This window comes from Notolabrus celidotus, chromosome 11 (genome assembly GCF_009762535.1).
Source record: "Notolabrus celidotus isolate fNotCel1 chromosome 11, fNotCel1.pri, whole genome shotgun sequence".
Classification (NCBI taxonomy): Eukaryota; Metazoa; Chordata; class Actinopteri; order Labriformes; family Labridae; genus Notolabrus; species Notolabrus celidotus.
Window position 1 is genome coordinate 35,966,628 of NC_048282.1, and position 23,222 is coordinate 35,989,849.

The 23,222-nt window shown below is 44.0% G+C and overlaps 1 protein-coding gene across 1 annotated transcript in view; it reads right to left on the bottom strand.

Moving 5' to 3' along the window:
* The window catches only part of oprl1 (opiate receptor-like 1), a 162,575-nt gene that overhangs the window by 30,038 nt on the left and 109,315 nt on the right, over positions 1–23,222 (bottom strand). The window contains exon 4 of the mRNA XM_034694928.1: positions 20,752–20,842. Within this exon, the coding sequence (XP_034550819.1) occupies positions 20,752–20,842 (91 nt within the window). The remainder of the gene's footprint in view (positions 1–20,751; positions 20,843–23,222) is intronic.

The window sequence follows — 23,222 nt, forward strand, 5'->3', positions numbered from 1 at the left end:
GAAGTGATTGTTATTGGCCCCAAACACCTCAGAGAGACTTTTTCTAATAATATAAGTACCTTAGACGGCATTAGTCTGGCATCCAGCACCTCGGCTAGGAATCTAGGAGTCCTATTTGATCAAGATTTATCCTTCAACTCCCAAATTCAGCAAATCTCAAGGTCAGCCTATTTTTCACTTGCGCAGTATTTCTAAAATTAGACACTTCCTATCTCAGAGCGACGCAGAAAAACTAGTCCATGCATTTGTTACCTCCAGGTTAGATTACTGTAACTCCCTCTTATCAGGCTGCCCCAACAAGTCTCTAAAGATTCTTCAGCTAGTTCAAAACGCCGCAGCTCGAGTATTGACTAGAACGAGGAAGAGGGAGAACATTTCTCCAGTGCTAGCTTCTCTACACTGGCTCCCAATAAAATGTAGAATAGAATTTAAAATCCTTCTTTTAACCTACAAAGCCCTTAAAAATCAGACACCCTCGTCTCTTAAAGAGCTCATAGTGCCCTATTACCCCTCTAGAACTCTACGCTCCCAACATGCAGGCTTGCTAGTTGTACCTAAAATCTCTAAAAGTAGTATGGGAGGTAGAACCTTCAGTTATCAGGCCCCTCTCCTTTGGAATCATCTACCAGTCAGGGTCCGGGAGGCAGACACCCTCTCTACTTTTAAGAGTAGGCTTAAAACTTTCCTTTTTGATAAAGCTTATAGTTAGAGCTGGATCAGGCTTGGACCAGCTTTTGTCATGCTGCTATAGGCCTAGACTGCCGGGGGAACTGGCACACTGACACACTGGGATCCTAGCTCACCCCCTTCCCCCCAACCCCCTCATCACTTACTTTAACTCTGCCTGTCCCATTAAAGTTACTAACCATAGACCTTTCTGGAGTCCCTGAGCTCCCTTGTCTCGTAGATTCCTCTGAGCTGCCGTAGACGTCCTCCTGCAGCGGACGATCTGGACTCCAGCTGATACGGACGTGCTGGACTCCAGCAGCAACAGCTTCTACGACTCGTCTCATCACTATCACCTCTCTCTCTTACTCCCCTCTATCTGTCTTTCCAGACCCAACTCGGTCGAGGCATGATGGCTGTCTAACATGAGTCTGGTCCTGCTGGAGGTTTCTGCCTGTTAAAAGGAAGTTTTTCCTCACCACTGTAACTAGCTAAATACTGTGATGTGCAATGCTCATGATGGATTAAGGTGGGGTCAGACTGAGTCTTACCCTGTCTTGAAGTTGGATCTCTGTTCATAATTTGACATCGAGTGGTCTAGACCTCCTATGTTTGTAAAAGCGTCTTGAGATAACATTTGTTGTGATTTGGCGCTATACAAATAAAGATTGATTGATTGATAGAATATTCGTTCTTATTAAAAATTGTAGAGTTAATGTGAATATTATCTCCTTTTGAAACTACTAATTTCATTGTCTTCACTGGTGTCTGGTTGTAATACAGTATTCCCGCCTGGCGGTGGCTAAATCAGTCTGGACAGTCAGCGTTGTGTGAAATCCCATGGCGCCTTAGTAGGTGCTTGGATATCATCACAGAGTCTGCAGATTAACGCTCATGTATCTTTGGCTTATAGTCTTCACAACTTTAGCCATCCCTCAGGCTAGTGGTGGTTGGCTGCACTAAAGCTCAGACACAACAGATACCTGTGTCCAATCCGCTGCAGCCCGCATCCTTGCTCTCTCTGGTCCGTCAACGCCCACCTGTTGCGTTTTCAGAATGCAGCACATAGCAGGACCGCCGGACAGCTGGAGTCATGTGACCGAGGTTTCATCCATGTTGTCTTTCTGGTCCTCTGAAAACCTCTGACCTGTTGACTCCAGGCCTGGCTCCGCTCATCATGACTTTGGTTTGTTGTTGTAGTTAAGTGAAATACGATCTGGTGATAACACAGAGTGTTTTATTCTGAAAATTAACCGGATGTTTTCATTTTGTTTTGGTGAAACCTGACTTCCTGTCCCGCCTCCATCTGCTCTGTTGAGATTGATGCGTCGTGCTCCGGCATCCGACAAAAATAGAAGTCTTGCGTTTCTGCCGGAATGCATCGGAGTGGATCCAGTGGAAGTTAACACATTGACTAGAATAGAAACCTATCAGATCTGGTGCTGTGACGGATCGGAGACGGTGTCGACTAGCAAGGGTGACAACGTTAATCTTTCTCATTTCATGTTTCATATCATCCTCGTCTCATTTCTTCCTCCTTCATCAGTTACCCTGATCTCCACATCACACTTTCTTCTTTAAAGGTGACATATCATGCAAAATGGACTTTTTAATGGTTCTTTACCTGAAATATGTGTCCCTGTCTACAAACCCCCCCGAGAATGAAAAGAATCCATTCTGCCCCTGTTCTGATTTCTCCACCTTTCTGTAAATGTGTGCTGAAACGAGCCGTTTCAGACTTCAGTGTTTTTGTTACGTAACAACAATATCCGGTCTGTCACGGAGTCAGAGCTCGGGGCTTGTTCAGCCCATAGACTGTATAAAATAATACTGAATCCCTCCTCCGTTTTTCATTCCCTGCACACATGTGTGCTAACAAGGAGCTTAGGAGGGAGGCATGCTAGTTGTAGGCTGTCTTAATAAACACAAAGGTCGGTTTTACTCCCCACGTCTGCAGATTTGAAGATCTAGTGGATGATTTTTATTTATCATGGATAAGTGCTAGCGCTAGTTAGCATAGCTACATAGCTACATGTCATAGCTGTAGCTGTGTACCAAGACACACGTCTACATACTGACAAATAAAACAACAAGAAACACTAAATCTGTGACCAATCCTTCAGAAAGGTCCTGCTGCCTTTCTGGCAGAGGTCGGTTTTACTCCCCACGTCTGCAGATTTGAAGATCTAGTGGATGATTTTTATTTATCATGGATAAGTGCTAGCGCTAGTTAGCATAGCCACATAGCTACATGTTCGTAGCTGTGTACCAAGACACACGTCTACATACTGACAAATAAAACAACAAGAAACACTAAATCTGTGACCAATCCTTCAGAAAGGTCCTGCTACAGGCGCCTCTCCGTCAGGATCAGATTCAGAGGGTTGAAGTAACGTGATCTCTGAGCAGCCGTGTATATTCAGCCAACATGTAAACATTAGATCAACGTGCTGGAGAGCCGAGGCACATCCACTTCCTGAGGGGGCGTGGTCAGAGAGAAAACAGAGTGTTCTGAAGAGGACTGAAGAAAAGGACTTTTCAGGAATGCCAAAATCTGATTTCAAAGTGTTTTTTTGAGCATAAACTTTAAAGACATGTTTTGGGGACCTCTTAGACCAATATATGTTGATGAAAAAAGCGTGATATGTCACCTTTAACTTTTCTCTCCTCTCCTCATCTTCAGTCTTTTCCTCCTTAAACACAGCTGTGTCTTACGTTTCCCTCGCCTGCCTCCTCTATAAATACATTCAGCGCCCCTGTTTGTTTACCATGTGTGTTCTGGAGTGGCTGCTAGCCGTACAACAAATTGACATTCAGCGTTTACAAAGGTTCGCTCTCTATCCCCACTTCCTCTCCTCTGCTGGTCTCCTCTGAACAAACAGAGTGGATTCATAACCTGACAGCTGCAGGGACAGTCATGGCACGCTGCTCTCAGTAATTGGGGTCAAAAGCCTTGCCCAAGGACACAGCGGCAGGAAGGAGGCTGTAATCATCTGGCATCCTGCTGCCACTAATGGATGGGCCGACTAATCCATCTAAGAGACTCGTAGGAAGTGTGTGTCGGAGTGTGTGTCGTGGTGGCGTTTCTGTCCTGGTGCAGAGATGTCTGTCAGAGCTGTCGTCAAACGTGGACACACAGAGATCAAATATGAGGGCGTCGAAGTAACATCTGCAGCATTGTCTAATGTTGACATTTTACAGCCAGTCTCTGTGTTATCTCTGTTTCTGAGTCTCACGTATTTCCAGCGACTGTCGCTGATGTTTTCGGCTTCTTTCGCAGACTTTATATGGATGTGGGTTTTTTTTGGCACTTTTAATGATAAAGACGTTAAACGTTACTCAAATCAGACTGCCTGTCTGTGACGTCATCGCCACGCGTCAGCAGACAACACAACACGCCCCCTCAGGAAGTGGATGTGCCTCGGCTCTCCAGCACTTTGATCTAATGTTTACATGTTGGCTGAATATACACGGCTGCTCACAGACCAGCGTTACTTCAACCCTCTGAATCTGATCCAGAATCTGATCCTGACAGAGAGGCGCCTGCAGCAGGACCTTTCTGAAGGATTGGTCACAGATTTAGTGTTTCTTGTTGTTTTATTTATCAGTATGTCGACGTGTGTCTTGGTACACAGCTACGAACATGTAGCTATGTGGCTATGCTAACTAGCGCTAGCACTTATCCATGACAAATAAAAATCATCCACTAGATCTTCAAATCTGCAGACGTGGGGAGTAAAACCGACCTCTGCCAGAAAGGCAGCGGGACCTTTCTGAAGGATTGGTCACAGATTTAGTGTTTCTTGTTGTTTTATTTGTCAGTATGTCGACGTGTGCCTTGGTACACAGCTACAGCTACGACATGTAGCTATGTAGCTATGCTAATTAGCGCTAGCACTTATCCATGGTAAATAAAAATCATCCACTAGATCTTCAAATCTGCAGACGTGGGGAGTAAAAGCGACCTTTGTGTTTATTAAGACAGCCTACAACTAGCATGCCTCCCTCCTAAGCTCCTTGTTAGCACACATGTGTGCAGGGAATGAAAAACAGAGGAGGGGTTGAGTTGTCACCTTTTAAAAATGACAACAGATAAGCTATGAGTGTTGTGGATGGTCTTGTTTGCTTTTAAGGGTCATAAAGAGGCATCAGTATCAGTTTCAGTCTGTTTCTCAACCACTTAAAAAATCCTCATAGCGCCTTTAAGCAACTAGCGAATGAGCAGCTTCTGAACATCTCTAGGAATGAATGAAGGGAAACCAAAAATAAAAAGAGGAACCAAACAGGAATACAATTTGTTTCATTCTCATCCCATTTGAGCCGGTCAAATTTACATTTTTTGAAATGAGACTGCGTGAATAAAATACAATGGTACCGAAATGAGAATTAAACATGAGGATGAGAAAATGAAGGAATGAGATTAATAAAAGATGTCCTGAGGGGTGAGTCTTTTTTGGATGAAAATGTGATTTTATACACACAATAAAACATTTACAGTTGTCTCTGGAAATTCTTAACTATTTATTATATATTATAAAATTGTCTTTGTATTTGTTGGGAAAGAAATCAGCTCTTAAATGAACTATCAAAATGATTGCCTCCAGGGGGAACGGCTCTCCCTAGAACGACTGAATTATGAAACACACAACAAATGACTGCAACCCTAATTCCCAAAAAGCTGGCATGCTGTTTGAAGTGTTGATGAAAACAGAATGTGAAGGTTTGCAAATCATTTCAACCTTTTATTTAATTAAAACAGTGCGAAGACAAAAGAGAGAACAGAGATGAGAAAGAAATTGGAGAGTTGAAGCAATCACAGCGATTTGAGAATAAACACCGGCTCTATAATGAAATGTAAATATAACAGGAGAAAGGAGGAGAGGTGTGCATTCAGAAAACAGACAGGAAGAATCAGCAGAGAGGAGAGGAGTCGTGTTGCACATGTAGCTCTGCTGCAGAGTAGACTAATAAAAATGATTATAGGATTAGCCCTTCGCTGCAGGCTGAGACTGGATCAATATCTTACCGCTAGACCTCCCATCGTCCTGCTGGCTACACCGCACTACTCTATTAAACTTAAAATAGCCCTGATAAGTGTCTAACATGTGGACGTCTGGAGAAACAGACTGAATCAGTGAGAGGTCAATGCTTCCAGTTGAAAATGTTCAGTTTCTGTGCAGTGATTGTTATCCAAACCGTGTCTCAGCTTGGTTTCTGTACAGAAAACTAAAAAGGCAGAGTATTGGGAGTCTTAATTGGCTTTTAGGATGGATTAAAAAAAGGTCAGCTACATATTTAGCAAACAGCATGAAGAGCTGGCGTGACCTGATCAGGCCCAGAGGGGAAAATCAATTCCCAGACAAACACAAACCTGACCATGCAAGCTATTAAGAACCAGCGGCAACATCAAGTCTGAAATCAAGAGGCAGTCGGAGAAGGAGAGAGACGACGGGAATAACAAGAGTTGTCCTCCTCGAGCACGTTTCAGTGTAGGTCAAGCCTGAAGGAAATAAATATCAATGTCTCCTCCTGAGGTGAGGGATGGAAGAAAACAGGGTTATCTCAGGTGACTTGAATACCTTAACTACTGAATTCAAAATCAAATGTCTGTTTTTATAACAGGATAGAGTGACTGGGAGGAATTCAACTGTCTTACTCTTAGTATTTTACTATAGGGAAACTCAACAGCTCTTGTTCTTAAAGGTGACATATCACACTTTTTTCATCAACATATATATTGGTCTAAGAGGTCCCCAAAACATGTCTTTAAAGTTTATGCTAAAAAAAAACACTTTGAAATCAGATTCTGGTCTGCCTGAAGAACCCTCTTTTTCAGCCCTGCTCAGAACAGGCTGTTTTCTCTGTGACCACGCCCCCTCAGGAAGTGGGTGTGGCCTCGGATCTCCAGCACGTTGATCTAATGTTTACATGTTGGCTGAATATACACGGCTGCTCAGAGATCACGTTACTTCAACCCTCTGAATCTGATCCAGAATCTGATCCTGATGGAGAGGCGCCTGCAGCAGGACCTTTCTGAAGGATTGGTCACAGATTTAGTGTTTCTTGTTGTTTTATTCATCAGCATGTCGACGTGTGTCTTGGTACACAGCTACGAACATGTAGCTATGTGGCTATGCTAACTAGCGCTAGCACTTTTCCATGACAAATAAAAATCATCCACTAGATCTTCAAATCTGCAGACGTGGGGAATAAAACCGACCTTTGTGTTTATTAAGACAGCCTACAACTAGCATGCCACAACCGGTCCTTGCTTCCTCTGAGAGTTCAAACACAGCTGTAGACCCTTCGCTATCTCCTTGTCTCCTTCTAATCCTTTCATCTTCTTTTATTGCTTTAACCCTCACAAGAGGCTCTTATTCTTAAAGGTGACATATCATGCAAAATGGACTTTTTAATGGTTCTCTACCTGAAATATGTGTCCCTGTCTACAAACCCCCCGAGAATGAAAAGAATCCATTCTGCCCCTGTTCTGATTTCTCCACCTTTCTGTAAATGTGTGTGAAACGAGCCGTTTCAGACTTCAGTGTTTTTGTTACGTAACAACAATATCCGGTCTGTCACGGAGTCAGAGCTCGGAGCTTGTTCAGCCCATAGACTGTATAAAATACAACTCAATCCCTCCTCCGTTTTTCATTCCCTGCACACATGTGTGCTAACAAGGAGCTTAGGAGGGAGGCATGCTAGTTGTAGGCTGTCTTAATAAACACAAAGGTCGGTTTTACTCCCCACGTCTGCAGATTTGAAGATCTAGTGGATGATTTTTATTTGTCATGGATAAGTGCTAGCGCTAATTAGCATAGCCACATAGCTACATGTTCATAGCTGTAGCTGTAGCTGTGTACCAAGACACACGTCAACATACTGACAAATAAAACAACAAGAAACACTAAATCTGTGACCAATCCTTCAGAAAGGTCCTGCTACAGGCGCCTCTCCGTCAGGATCAGATTCTGGATCAGATTCAGAGGGTTGAAGTAACGTGATCTCTGAGCAGCCGTGTATATTCAGCCAACATGTAAACATTAGATCAACGTGCTGGACAGCCGAGGGCACACCCACTTCCTGAGGGGGCGTGGTCAGAGAGAAAACAGACTGTTCTGATGAGGACTGAAGAAGAGGGTTCTTCAGGCAGACCAAAATCTAATTTCAAAGTGTTTTTTTGAGCATAAACTTTAAAGACATGTTTTGGGGACCTCTAAGAACAATATATATTGATGAAAAAAGCGTGATATGTCCCCTTTAAATGTTTAATAACTTTTTAACCGCTGATCCTATCAACAAGCTTTAAAAACTCAGTTACAGCGGACATTCTCAGCTTTCCATCGATGCCACATTTGTCTCATTTGCTTATCCAGCGGCTGCGTGGTGACCGTGATGACGCCATCAAATTTAGCAGCATTGATTCGTCAGGGAAACCTACGTAGTTTCTTCCTCTGAGCCAATTGGCAATGGGTGTAGATGCTTAGTCCCACCCCTGTGTAGGCTACTCCAACGATTAATATTACCATTCTGACAAACTCTTCACAATAAAAGTCCCCTGAAGAGTAAAATAGAGTACAGTTAGATGCCTAAATTATGTTAACAGGGGAGGAGGAGAGGAGAGGAAATTCAGATAACACAGATTTAGTAAGAAGTTCTGAACACAAAGAGGATTATAAAAACGTCTTCCTGTAGTCTCAGGCTCAGGCATGAGTTGATTAGCATTGTACAGTAGACTTGTTTGATGGGGGTCACAGTGAGTTAACATATTTTCACATGCCTGATCAGTTATCATTTTGTGATTCTGGAAATATTTTCACCAACAAAGGGGGGCCCTGCAGAAAAAGTTTGTGAACCACTGACCTAAAGACAGAAAGAAAGAAAGAAGGAGGTGTTCCCTCTCTTCATGCTGAGAGAAGACAAAAGGTGGAGGATGCATTTCAATCTTCTGGGAATCACACACCAGCGATAGGTGGACTTTACGTGCCACGGAGTCCTAAGGGGAGATTACTGCCCATTTTGTTGACACATGGGAGGTGCATTCCTACGTGCTACAAGCTAACCTGACACACAGCTGTACTCACAATATAGAAGTCTTACTGAGGGCAACAGAGGATGGAACTCTGACTGAAAAAGGCCAATTATTGTGCATTAGAATGTCTTATTTGCTTATTTCTTCTATCACAAAATGCTTGAAATGTCGTGTTTTTAGCACTTTGAGTTGCTCATTGTATAAATAGAGTGATATTAATAAACTTGCCTCGTCTTCTAAAGATATGTTTCCGTCCTTTTCTCCCTGGTGTTTCGTATAAACCTCGTTCAAGGTCACATCGAGGTCACGTGCATCAGTTACTGCAGAAACTGCAGAATTGAGTTTGAGTTTTTTGGCCTTTTTAGGAGAGGAGCAGCCATCTGTGAGCTGTAAACTCAAACAGCAAATTTGTCACGATGTCCCCGGTCTGCCAGCATGATCACATCACACGTTCGCACACACACACACACCATCACTCTCACACAACCCTATAAGGCACTGCTTGGAAACACGGCAGCACTACTTAGTATGCGTGGAGTAAATCTGTCCTGCTGCAAGACTCCTCCATTAATATACCACTCTAAATATGTACGTATGTGTGTGTGTGTGTGTGTGTGTTTTACTGAAATCTGTGAATGCCTGAGAGAGATGATGTCACACGCACACACACCCGAAGTGAACAAAGGAACCAGCTGGATCCACTCAGCAGAAACTGATGAGCAGATATAGGGAGAGAAATGAAACCGCCTCATTCTCAGTCTGAGACGGACTCGTGGTTATCCATCAGGTGTTATCAGGTATCAGGGACTCGGCTCAGCAGAGGGGGGGGGGGGGGGGGGGGGGCTGTGATCAGAGGCGGACTCTCCAGCAGCTGAATAAACTTCCTGTGGGCAGTCACGCTTCCTCTGAGAGTTCAAACACAGCTGCAGACCCTTCCCTATCTCCTTGTCTCCTTCTAATCCTTTCATCTTCTTTTATTGCTTTAACAGCTTTTTAATATCCGTCTATGTTATCACTTTAATTCCTTTTATTTGCATCGGTCCTTCTTGTTCTTGTTGCATTTCTTTATTGCATTTTGTTTGACTCTGGCCTGAATGTTGACTCTGTTCTCCTCCAGAGTTCCTGCCTTTAATGTAATGGAATATTATTATCGTAAAGCCGTTTTCTATTCCTCTTTGCACAAGAAAACAGGCGGCACACCCGGTAAACCGTGGTGCCTAAACCTATACAAATTGGGGACCACTCATAAAAACATGTAACTGCTTTACATGACAGCAGTGAAATGAATGCATCAATCAGAGAAGCTTAAAGTCAAACAGGTCATACACCTCATTATCTGCATGATTTACTCAGTGTTGCTTTTGCATTTTAAGTTTGCCTGATTTAGATTTCCGGTCCTCCTAACTCGTGTGACATCCTCACTCTTAAAGGTACAGTGTGTAGTAGGGATGTAAACAATTACAATCGATTATCGATGAATTGATTAAGAACTTATTTGAAACAATTTTCCATCCTGTGGAACAAACATAATTTGGTCTCATATACATTTATCTATCAGGGAGGTGTTTGAAGTTTAAAGCATGTTTGGATGTGAATCAGCTGACTGAAGGTGTTCACGCTCAGCTGGGGGCTGCGGCTGAGTGACAGGTCTCCACGAGCGCTTTCTTTCTCCGCCCTCGGACTGATTCTGACCCGGTTGTGCCCCCGGCTGACACCTGACCACCTACACATGCTTATTTTTCTCAATAAGAACGAGTAGACAGAAAACTGGACTCTGTGAGTCTGAAATATGTTTCTGTTCAGTTCCCTTGTTGAAGTCTGAGCCTTCACTTTTATGACTGTATGTCCGCGGAGATTCTGAGCCTGCTCCACATGTTGATATTCGGCGGGTTTAACATTTTGAACACCTCAATATGATCTGTAGATATTCAGTCCCTCCAGGATTTCGCTAGATTTTTTTGTGATTGTTGCGTCCCCAAAAAGCCTGATTTTGCGACAGCTTTTCGAAAAAAATGCAGTGAAATTTGCGATTTTTTTTTTTTGCTTTTTTCCCCCAATAACATCTCAGGGGCAAGTAAATACGCTAAATTACAGTTGTTTTTAGAAAACATTCTTGATGTGGCCACTGACTGTATTTTGATTATCTTGATTCACAGAAAAATGCCATGAAAGGTCTGTATTGCACATTTACGACGGTCCCTGAATGCACCTCGCAGCGACTGATGCACAGTCAGTTCACAGCACTCTGAAGTGAATCTGCATCTTTGATGACAAGGAGTTGATCAAAACTTACTGAATGTGTCTGATGTATCACCAAACTGGATTAAATCAAGCTGTAGATGCAGAGCTTTTTACGGTAACCACGGCAACAACGTCAAACATCAAATATTAAACAGACTTCCCCCCGGTTGTGTCTTTGTCACTAACGCACACCGGGGGGTAAAAATCCTCAATGAAGACGAGACAGATGCATGGAGGTGAGGAGAGCTGGTTCATAAAGCACACCTGCTGCAGGTAGAGACCAAGCTAACACTGAGCCCCTCAATCTATAAATAACAACGTTGTCATGGTCACTTGTCCTGCCTGCTGTCCCCTCTCTTCACCCGTTCTCTGTGCGTGTTTTATTGTTGAAAAGTGCCGATCAAATCGCCCTGATTGGTTGAATTTGCGTTGATAGTTGCGATCGCGAAATCGCAACTTCCTGGAGGGACTGGATATTCAATACTGTCAGTTATGGAGCGACGCCTGCGAGCTAGTTCAGGCAGACAACTCGAGCTGCAATGCCATACACGTCACATGTCCCACTCTCTTATCCATCATCCAATCCTGCCCTCTGCCTCTCAAATTGGCGGTCTATTTAAACTGGGAAAAAATCTCCCATCTCTCCCTCTGCCTGTCAACGACTCTGCTGCTGCATGCCTATTGCTGATATTTTCTTCTTCCCCGCCGCCTCCCCAGCTTCCACCTGCAGGCTCCGGGGGTGTTTAGTATGTTTTGCTCATCACTCCTCAAAGTCTGCATGTAAACTTATCTGCAGGGAGTGATGATGCCGGACCCTGGGCGCCAAACATGAATATGTATTTGCTGCTACAATAAACAATTTAAACGTGAGTTGTCTAAAATATATATTGTGTCGTGAAGGAAAATTTGATTCAGGGGAAAAAACGTGATCATTAACATTTCCCAAGATCGATGATGGAAAATACTTGAAATTGACATCCCTAATTGCCCCGCTTCCATGCTCATGAGGGCGATTATAGAAATGAACAATTAACGTCTGCAGACTCTGCAGGCAGCCTTGTCAGTGTGGCTGCTGTCAATTTTACTGGCAGAGCTCAGGTGATGTGGAATAGTGAGAAACGTGCCAACTTATTTCTAATATTGTTCAGTGTATATTTTTGTGAATGTTATCTGTTCAAATGCAAAATGAAAATGAAAACAACATGATATCTGCATAATCTGGCAATCGGCTGACATGCTCTTATCAGCATTGAGCGTTAGGAAACCGATATCCGTCGACCACTAATTAGGTTTAAAGTCAGTCATCTTTACCGTCACTGGCTTCATACACTCACAGAGTAATAATACAAGTAACTGGGAGGAAGGAAAAACCTGAAGTAAAGCTTCAATATTTGCTACAAGAGTCACACACATCTCTCCAGGTATCATCGATTCATGATGAATCGGTTCCCAATCGATTCTGGTTCGGTTCCGACTCGGTTCTGGTTCGGTTTGGTTCTAGTTCGGTTTGGTTCTGGTTTGGTTTGGTTCTGGTTCCGTTTGGTTCTGGTTCTGTTTGCATGAGTTTGGTTCTGGTACTGTTTGCTTAAGTTTAGTTCAGGTTCTAACCCTAACCCTAACCCTAACCCTAATTCTAACCCTAACCCTAATCACAACCCAAACCCTAACCCTAACCCTAATCACAACCCTAACCCTAACCCTAACCCTAACCCTAATCACAACCCAAACCCTAACCCTAACCTTAATCACAACCCTAACCCTAACCCTAACCCTAATCACAACCCTAACCCTAACCCTAATTACAACCCAAACCCTAACCCTAACCTTAATCACAACCCTAACCCTAACCCAAACCCTAATCACAACCCAAACCCTAACCCTAACCTTAATCACAACCCTAACCCTAACCCAAACCCTAATCACAACCCAAACCCTAATCACAACCCAAACCCTAACCCTAACCCAAACCCTAATCACAACCCTAACCCTAACCCTAACCTTAATCACAACCCTAACCCTAACCCAAACCCTAATCACAACCCAAACCCTAATCACAACCCAAACCCTAACCCTAACCCAAACCCTAATCACAACCCTAACCCTAACCCTAACCTTAATCACAACCCTAACCCTAACCCAAACCCTAATCACAACCCAAACCCTAATCACAACCCTAACCCTAACCCTAACCCTAACCCTAATCACAACCCAAACCCTAATCACAACCCTAACCCTAACCCAAACCCTAACCCTAACCCTAATCACAACCCTAACCCTAACCCTAACCCTAATCACAACCCAAACCCTAATCACAACCCTAACCCTAACCCTAACCCAAACCCTAACCCTAACCCTAACCCTAACCCAAACCCTAACCCTAACCCTAATCACAACCCTAACCCTAATCACAACCCAAACCCTAACCCAAACCCTAATCACTAATTAGGTTTAAAGTCAGTCATCTTTACCGTCACTGGCTTCATACACTCACAGAGTAATATTAAAAATAACTGGGAGGAAGGAAAAATCAGAAGTAAAGCTTCAATATTTGCTACAAGAGTCACACACATCTCTGCAGGTATCATCATGAATGCTAAAGTGTTTCAGGGGCATGCACTTTCAATAAATCAGTCCGATGACCCGCGAGGATAAAATGAACCTTCTCTTTGATCATTCATGTTGCAGCAGCAGAGAAGCTCACAGGAGGGAAACCTGCACGGAGGAGAGGTGAAGCCGGAGAGATTGACATCTCATTAGAGGAAATGGAGTTCAGCAGTGCATACTAAAAGGGTCAGCACAAGTCAGACTTCCTAATAGACAATCTAATTACTGAGCCTAAGCTGATGCTGTTTCACATCACGAGTACAGAGGGATTCCTGCAGGTAGTGACTCCTTTTGGAGGGAATGAGCGAAAGGAGAGGAGATGCAGTTATCATGCATCAAAGTCAGATCGTCATTAACACAATCATCCCCTCCTGTATTCTACCGTCACATCAAACCACCTTTAACTTCAGATTTACTATTTGAATGGCACATTTAGTGATCATGTGTGGTGCTCGAGCTGCAGGTCCCAAAGTTATTAACTCATCAGCCTCATTCCCGTTTCTCTGTCCAATCAGAGGAGCAGGAAACCAATCAATGCATAATTCATACATGAACACCTGGAGGCCAGTTATAATGAGAATTTATGGCGTTATTAAATAGTGAACTGACTTTGTAATGTTGCAGTGCTTGAATTCTGCTGTTTGATGATGGACACACACGTTTCAGTTTGGGCTCCAAACTTGAAACTTGAAACTTTGAAGTTGCGCAACGACAGTGAGGAACACACAAACTGTCGGGACCACTGCATCACCGGACACACTGAGCCCCTCCCAACTTCTCTGCAGAGATTAGATGAGAGTTATCGCTCAACAGATGAGAATGAAATGGTCATTAAGTTTAACACAGCCTATAACACTCCCGTTCACACAATTCAAATCCCAGATCGAAAGACCGGTGATGAAACCACCCCGCCCCCTACCTGTCATGTATAATAGATGGAGACACCGACGTCTCCACAGAAGAGTGTGAGATTGTCTCTGCCCGCACTATTGAGAATGGATCAGAAGAGCCGGCTCCCAGTTTGTTCCTTTCCCTGCTTAGCTCTCTCAGTGCTCAGCCCCAGCTCTGCTCACAGCAGAGCTTTGTTTTGATTGGTCAGCAAGGCGGCCATGCGGCCAATCACATGTGAGGATATAGGATACAGGTGATGGAGGGGAGGCTGTGTATCGTGGCTTCATCTGTTCCTTCTGAGAGAGTCTTCTCAAAGACCGGGAAAATACTCACTGAGAGGAGAAATCGGATCAGACCATCCAAGCTGAGGCATCTGATTTTTCTCAAAGCCAACCTGAGGACGTTAATAATGTTTGCTGCTGGTTGGTTCTGGTTCTGTTTGCTTGAGTTTGGTTCTGGTTCTGTTTGCTTGAGTTTGGTTCTGGTTCTGTTTTCTCGAGTTCGGTTCTGGATCAGTTCTGGATCGGTTCTGGATCGGTTCTGGATCGGTTCTGGTTCAGTTCGGTTCTGGTTCGTTTCTGGTTCGGTTCTGGATCGGTTCTGGTTCGGTTCGGTTCTGGTTCGGTACTAGATCGGTTCTGGTTCGGTTTGGTTCTGGTTCGGTTCTGGATCGGTTCTGGTTCGGTTTGATTCTGGTTTGGTCCTGATTCTGTTTGGTTCTGGTTCTGTTTGGTTCTGGTTCTGTTTGCTTGAGTTTGGTTCTGGTTCGGTTTACCCTAATCACAACCCAAACCCAAACCCTAATCACAACACAAACCCTAACCCTAATCACAACCCAAACCCTAACCCAAACCCAAACCCTAATCACAACCCAAACCCTAATCACAACCCAAACCCTAATCACAACCCTAACCCTAATCACAACCCAAACCCTAACCCAAACCCAAACCCTAATCACAACCCTAACCCTAACCACAACCCTAACCCTAATCACAACCCTAACCCTAACCCTAATCCTAACCCTAATCACAACCCAAACCCAAACCCTAATCACAACACAAACCCAAACCCTAATCACAACACAAACCCTAACCCTAATCACAACCCAAACCCTAACCCAAACCCTAATCACAACCCAAACCCTAATCACAACCCAAACCCTAATCACAACCCAAACCCTAACCCAAACCCTAACCCTAACCCTAATCACAACCCAAACCCTAATCACAACCCTAACCCTAACCCTAACCACAACCCTAACCCTAACCCTAACCACAACCCTAACCCTAACCACAACCCTAACCCTAACCCTAATCCTAACCCTAATCACAACCCAAACCCTAACCCTAACCCTAACCACAACCCTAACCCTAACCCTAACCACAGCCCTAACCCTAACCACAACCCTAACCCTAACCCTAATCCTAACCCTAATCACAACCCAAACCCTAACCCTAACCCTAACCCTAACCCAAACCCTAACCCTAACCACAACCCTAACCCTAATCCTAACCCTAACCCTAACCCTAATCCTAACCCTAATCACAACCCAAACCCTAACCATAACCCTAATCCTAACCCTAATCACAACCCAAACCCTAACCCAAACCCAAACCCTAATCACAACCCAAACCCTAATCACAACCCAAACCCTAACCCAAACCCTAACCCTAACCCTAATCACAACCCAAACCCTAATCACAACCCTAACCCTAACCACAACCCTAACCCTAACCACAACCCTAACCCTAACCCTAATCCTAACCCTAATCACAACCCAAACCCTAACCCTAACCCTAACCACAACCCAAACCCTAACCCAAACCCTAACCCTAACCCTAATCACAACCCAAACCCTAATCACAACCCTAACCCTAACCACAACCCTAACCCTAATCACAACCCTAACCCTAACCCTAATCCTAACCCTAATCACAACCCAAACCCAAACCCTAATCACAACACAAACCCTAACCCTAATCACAACCCAAACCCTAACCCAAACCCAAACCCTAATCACAACCCAAACCCTAATCACAACCCAAACCCTAATCACAACCCAAACCCTAACCCAAACCCTAACCCTAACCCTAACCCTAACCACAACCCTAACCCAAACCCTAACCCTAACCCTAATCACAACCCAAACCCTAACCCTAACCCTAACCCTAACCACAACCCTAACCCAAACCCTAACCCTAACCCTAACCCAAACCCTAACCCTAACCCTAATCACAACCCTAACCCAAACCCTAACCCTAACCCTAATCACAACCCTAACCCAAACCCTAACCCTAACCCTAATCACAACCCTAACCCTAACCCTAATCACAACCCTAACATTAACCCTAACCCTAATCCTAACCCTAATCCTAACCCTAATCCTAATCCTAGGGTTAGGGTAAGAATGGTTTTGTAACACAATAAATTTACAAAATTGGGCATTATAAGGCTTCTCATAAAAACACAGTACTTAAAGGGTTTTCAACACAAACCATTATTTTTTGTAAAGTTAAGGTTAAACATACGGCTACAAAAGATCCTAAATTAAGAGCCGCTCTGGAGTCAAAAGAGCCGGCTCTTTTCAGAGAACTTCCCATCACTAAAACACATGCTTACCACTATTTGCACTCTTAGTTGCCCTTGGAACTATTTGTATTGTAAAACATATCAATGTAAATCCTTCAGACCTGTTCCATAGTGATAAACAGATAACACTTCAATATGAATCCAGTAAATCCCACTTGTATCCTTTAAAACAGAGGGTCCTTTCATTCCTTGTGGACTCAACATGACAGCATTTATACTTTTCAAGTAATTGATCTTAAACGCTTTGAGAAAATTAACAGCAGCAAGACTCACACATCCCTTCAGCCACCTAATGGTATCATAACGATGGTGTATATGCTGTTTGTAATGACAGTATTGCTTTGTTTTGTCTCCTCGTGCAGAATTGAATGTCAAGAACATTTCATTCTGCCTCACTGTGACAAAGCTTCCTTGGCTCAGATCACAGCTCCTGAGGTTTGGACTTCTGCTGACCAATGTTGGACATTTGTACAACAATGAGGGACTTTATTTTGGATACATTCATATCGAGCTTCCGCCAAAAAGTCCAGCAACACATGCATAATAAATAAAAACCATCTGAAGGCCAGAGAAAACTGGGCTCAGAGAGCTGACTGGTTCACATTGTCCCTCTATATTTGGGGACAGGAAATAATTAGTCTGACATTTCTGGCGGAAGCTATTTCAACAAACAAGTGTAGGGATATAATAAGGTGTGTCTAAAAGCTAGAGAGAGGAGTGCGGGCTGCAGAGCACCAACTTAATGGATCTTTGAATGGTTTCATTTTTTAAATGTTTTTGAGTTTTTGCACAGACATGTTAAATTTCCTCATTCCTGCAACCTCATGATGAAATGATAATCTCCTAAACTTCTACTCAACTCAACTCAACTACTATGAAAGTTCTGAAACTACAAGTACAGCTTTTTGCAGACCACCAAATCACAACAAACATTATCTCAAGACTCTTTCCAAACAGAGCAGGTCTAGACCGTACTCTATGTTCTATTATTAACAAAGACCCAACATCAAGACCGGATCAGATCCAGTCCCATCTTCCAGACAGGACTCAGTCTGATCTCATCTTAATCCACCATGAGCAGAGCACTTTGCAGCATTTAGCAAGTTACAGTGGCAAGGACAAACTTCCTTTAACAGGCAGAAACCTCCAGCAGGACCAGACTCATGTGAGACACACATCTACTGAGACCGTGTTGGAGAGAGGGATAGAGGGAGATAGAGAGAGAGAGAGAGATGATAGTGGGGAGACGGATAGTAGTAGTTGTAGCAGCTGGAGTCTGGAAAATCTACAGCAGAGATCCAGAGGAACCTACGGGACAAGGGAGCTCAGGGACTCCAGAAAGGTCTATGGTTAGTAACTTTAATGGGACAGGGAGAGTTAAAGTAAATGACAGGAAGAGAGAGAGAGAGAGAGAGAGAGAGAGAGAGAGAGAGAGAGGAGAGAGAGAGAGAGAGAGAGAGAGAGAGAGAGAGAGAGAGAGAGAGATGATAGTAGTAGTTGTAGAAGGAACCTACGGGACAAGGGAGCTCAGGGACTCCAGAAAGGTCTATGGTTAGTAACTTGAATGGGACAGGCAGAGAGAGGGAAAGACAGAATCATATTGTGTCTGTTCCCCTGGCAGTCTAAGCCTATAGCAGCATAACTAAGAGCTGGTCCAAGCCTGAGCCTGAGCTTCATCAAAAAGGAAGGTTTGAAGCCTACTTTGAAAGTATTTAGCAAGTTACAGTGGCGAGGAAAAACTTCCTTTAACAGGCAGAAACCCCCAGCAGGACCAGACTCATGTTAGACACACATCTGCTGAGACCTACCGTGTTGGAGAGAGGGATAGAGGGAGATGAAGAGAGAGAGAGAGATGATAGTGGTGAGACGAGACAAGGGAGCTCAGGGACTCCAGAAAGGTCTATGGTTAGTAACTTTAATGGGACAGGAAGAGTTAAAGTAAGAGACAGGCAGAGAGAGGAGAGAGAGGGAAAGACAGGATCCCAGTGTGTCAGCTTCCCTAGTTTAAGCCTATAGCAGCATAACTAAGAGCTGGTCCAAGCCTGAGCCAGCTCTAACTGTAAGCTTTCTCAAAAAGGAAAGTTTGAAGCCTACTCTTGAAAGTATTTGGCAAGTTACAGCAGCAAGGACAAACTTCCTTTAACAGGCAGAAACCTCCAGCAGGACCAGACTCATGTTAGACACACATCTGCTGAGACCTACCGTGTTGGAGAGAGGGATAGAGGGAGATGAAGAGAGAGAGAGATGATAGTAGAGATCCAGAGGCACCTACAAGACAAGGGAGCTCAGGGACTCCAGAAAGGTTTATGGTTAGTAACTTTAATGGGACAGGAAGAGAGAGGAGAAAGAGGGAAAGACAGGATCCCAGTGTGTCAGCTCCCCTGGCAGTCTAAGCCTATAGCAGCATATCTAAGAGCTGGTCCAAGCCTGAGTCAGCTCTATCATAAGCTTTATCATAAAGGAAACTTTGAAGCCTACTTTTACTTCAACTGTTTCTGCCTGTCAAACTTCCTTTAACAGGCAGAAACCTCCAGCAGGACCAGACTCATGTTAGACACACATCTGCTGAGACCAAGTTGGAGAGAGGGATAGAGGGAGATGAAGAAAGAGAGAGAGAGATGATAGTGGTGAGACGAGACAAGGGAGCTCAGGGACTCCAGAAAGGTCTATGGTTAGTAACTTTAATGGGACAGGAACAGTTAAAGTAAGTGACAGGCAGAGAGAGGAGAGAGAGGGAAAGACAGGATGCCAGAGTGTCAGCTTCCCTAGTTTAAGCCTATAGCAGAATAACTAAGAGCTGGTCCAAGCCTGAGCCAGCCCTAATTTTACTTCAACTTTTTCTGCCTGTTAAACTTCCTTTAAACTTCCTTTAACAGGCAGAAACCTCCAGCAGGACCAGACTCATGTTAGACACACATCTGCTGAGACCGTGTTGGAGAGAGGGATAGAGGGAGATGAAGAGCAGTGCAGCTATTTTCAATCTCAGTCATGCACATGATATAAAAGATAATGTAAACAAACAACACCTGTGTGTTTATGTCTTTTGGCATTATTCAATAAAAGCCTCAGCTTCCTTTAAATCTCACAGGTCACCAGCTCTCCTCAGTCACTTTGCTTTTTAATCATCAGAACACAAAAGAAGAAGCTGAGTCACTTTCATCCCGATGCTTTATTTATACGATGAGAGAAAGAACTCTTCCCACTTGATCACCGCAGACACAAACGTGCGCCTGCTGTGTGGAAGTTAATAATAACACCAAACATCATGTTGTGCGTTCCATGTGATTCTCTTCAAGGCCTGAAATCTATTTGTACTCGTTTGATTGGAAGCAGCGGAGAGGAGTACGGCACAACATGTGTTCAGCCTGTTAGTCAAATGCTGTGAAATAATTTCCAAACCCGAGGCGGCGGCAACACTTCTACATCGGTACGCTCGCATCCCATCTCCCCGAGCAATCTCTCCACACACAGCGTGCTTTATTCCAGAAAAAACACACCCGCAGCAGAGAGCTAAACATAGCCATGGAATCTGCTGCACACACACATTCATACAGAGCTTTGCATATTTATTCACCAGACAATCACAGAGCAGTGGATTACACACGAGAGTACAACATGTTTGATTGTGTATGCTGGAAGGCCAACATGTGTGAGGTACATTTATGTGGGTACATGTCATACATGAATGTACTCGCTGTATGGTGTGTGTAAGTGAGGGAAGGACTTACTGTTGTGCTCCGGTTCCACCTCCACATTTCCCAGGACCATGGCAGGGACCCCGAAGGCTGAGGCCAACACCCACACACAGATATTCACCACCTGAACAAACAGGGACATGAGGAGGAATCAGGTTTGAGGTGACATGAGGAGGAATCAGGTTTGAGGAGGAATCAGCCTTAAGGTAACATGAGGAGGAATCAGCTTTGAGGAGGAATCAGCCTTAAGGTAACATGAGGAGGAATCAGCCTTAAGGTAACATGAGGAGGAATCAGCTTTGAGGAGGAATCAGCCTTAAGGTAACATGAGGAGGAATCAGCTTTGAGGTGACATGAGGAGGAATCAGCTTTGAGGTACCATGAGGAGGAATCAGCTTTGAGGTACCATGAGGAGGAATCAGCTTTGAGGTACCATGAGGAGGATCAGCTTTGAGGTAACATGAGGAGGAATCAGCTTTGAGGAGGAATCAGCTTTGAGGTAACATGAGGAGGAATCAGCTTTGAGGTGACATGAGGAGGAATCAGCTTTGAGATGACATGAGGAGGAATCAGCTTTGAGGAGGAATCAGCTTTGAGATGACATGAGGAGGAATCAGCTTTGAGGAGGAATCAGCTTTGAGGAGGAATCAGCTTTGAGGTGACATGAGGAGGAATCAGCTTTGAGGAGGAATCAGCTTTAAGGTAACATGAGGAGGAATCAGCTTTGAGGTAACATGAGGAGGAATCAGCTTTCAGGCAACATGAGGAAGAATCAGCTTTGAGGTAACATGAGGAGGAATCAGCTTTGAGGTGACATGAGGAGGAATCAGCTTTAAGGTAACATGAGGAGGGATCAGCTTTGAGGTAACATGAGGAGGAATCAGCTTTAAGGTAACATGAGGAGGAATCAGCTTTAAGGTAACATGAGGAGGAATCAGCTTTGAGGTAACATGAGGAGGAATCAGCTTTGAGGTGACATGAGGAGGAATCAGCTTTGAGGTAACATGAGGAGAAATCAGCTTTGAGGTAACATGAGGAGGAATCAGCTTTGAGGTGACATGAGGAGGAATCAGCTTTGAGGTAACATGAGGAGGAATCAGCTTTGAGGTAACATGAGGAGGAATCAGCTTTAAGGTAACATGAGGAGGAATCAGCTTTGAGGAGGAATCAGCTTTGAGGTAACATGAGGAGGAATCAGCTTTAAGGTAACATGAGGAGGAATCAGCTTTGAGGTAACATGAGGAGGAATCAGCTTTAAGGTAACATGAGGAGGAATCAGCTTTGAGGTAACATGAGGAGGAATCAGCTTTGAGGTAACATGAGGAGGAATCAGCTTTGAGGTAACATGAGGAGGAATCAGCTTTGAGGAGGAATCAGCTTTGAGGTAACATTAGGAGGAATCAGCTTTGAGGTAACATGAGGAGGAATCAGCTTTGAGGAGGAATCAGCTTTAAGGTAACATTAGGAGGAATCAGCTTTGAGGTAACATGAGGAGGAATCAGCTTTGAGGTGACATGAGGAGGAATCAGCTTTGAGGAGGAATCAGCTTTGAGGTGAGATGAGGAGGAATCAGCTTTGAGGAGGAATCAGCTTTGAGGTGACATGAGGAGGAATCAGCTTTGAGGAGGAATCAGCTTTGAGGTGAGATGAGGAGGAATCAGCTTTGAGGAGGAATCAGCTTTGAGGTGAGATGAGGAGGAATCAGCTTTGAGGAGGAATCAGCTTTGAGGTGACATGAGGATGAATCAGCTTTGAGGTAACATGAGGAGGAATCAGCTTTAAGGTGACATGAGGATGAATCAGCTTTGAGGTAACATGAGGAGGAATCAGCTTTGAGGAGGAATCAGCTTTGAGGTAACATGAGGAGGAATCAGCTTTGAGGTAACATGAGGAGGAATCAGCTTTGAGGTGACATGAGGAGGAATCAGCTTTGAGGTAACATGGGAAGGAATCAGCTTTGAGGTAACATGGGAAGGAATCAGCTTTGAGGTAACATGAGGAGGAATCAGCTTTAAGGTAACATGAGGAGGGATCAGCTTTAAGGTAACATGAGGAGGAATCAGCTTTAAGGTAACATTAGGAGGAATCAGTTTTGAAGCAACGTGAGGAGGAATCAGCTTTAAGGTGACATGAGGATGAATCAGCTTTAAGGTGACATGAGGAGGAATCAGCTTTAAGGTGACATGAGGATGAATCAGCTTTGAGGAGGAATCAGCTTTGAGGTAACATGAGGAGGAATCAGCTTTGAGGTAACATGAGGAGGAATCAGCTTTGAGGTAACATGAGGAGGAATCAGCTTTGAGGAGGAATCAGCTTTGAGGTAACATGAGGAGGAATCAGCTTTGAGGTGACATGAGGAGGAATCAGCTTTGAGGAAGAATCAGCTTTGAGGTAACATGAGGAGGAATCAGCTTTGAGGAAGAATCAGCTTTGAGGTAACATGAGGAGGAATCAGCTTTGAGGCAACATGAGGAGGAATCAGCTTTGAGGTGACATGAGGAGGA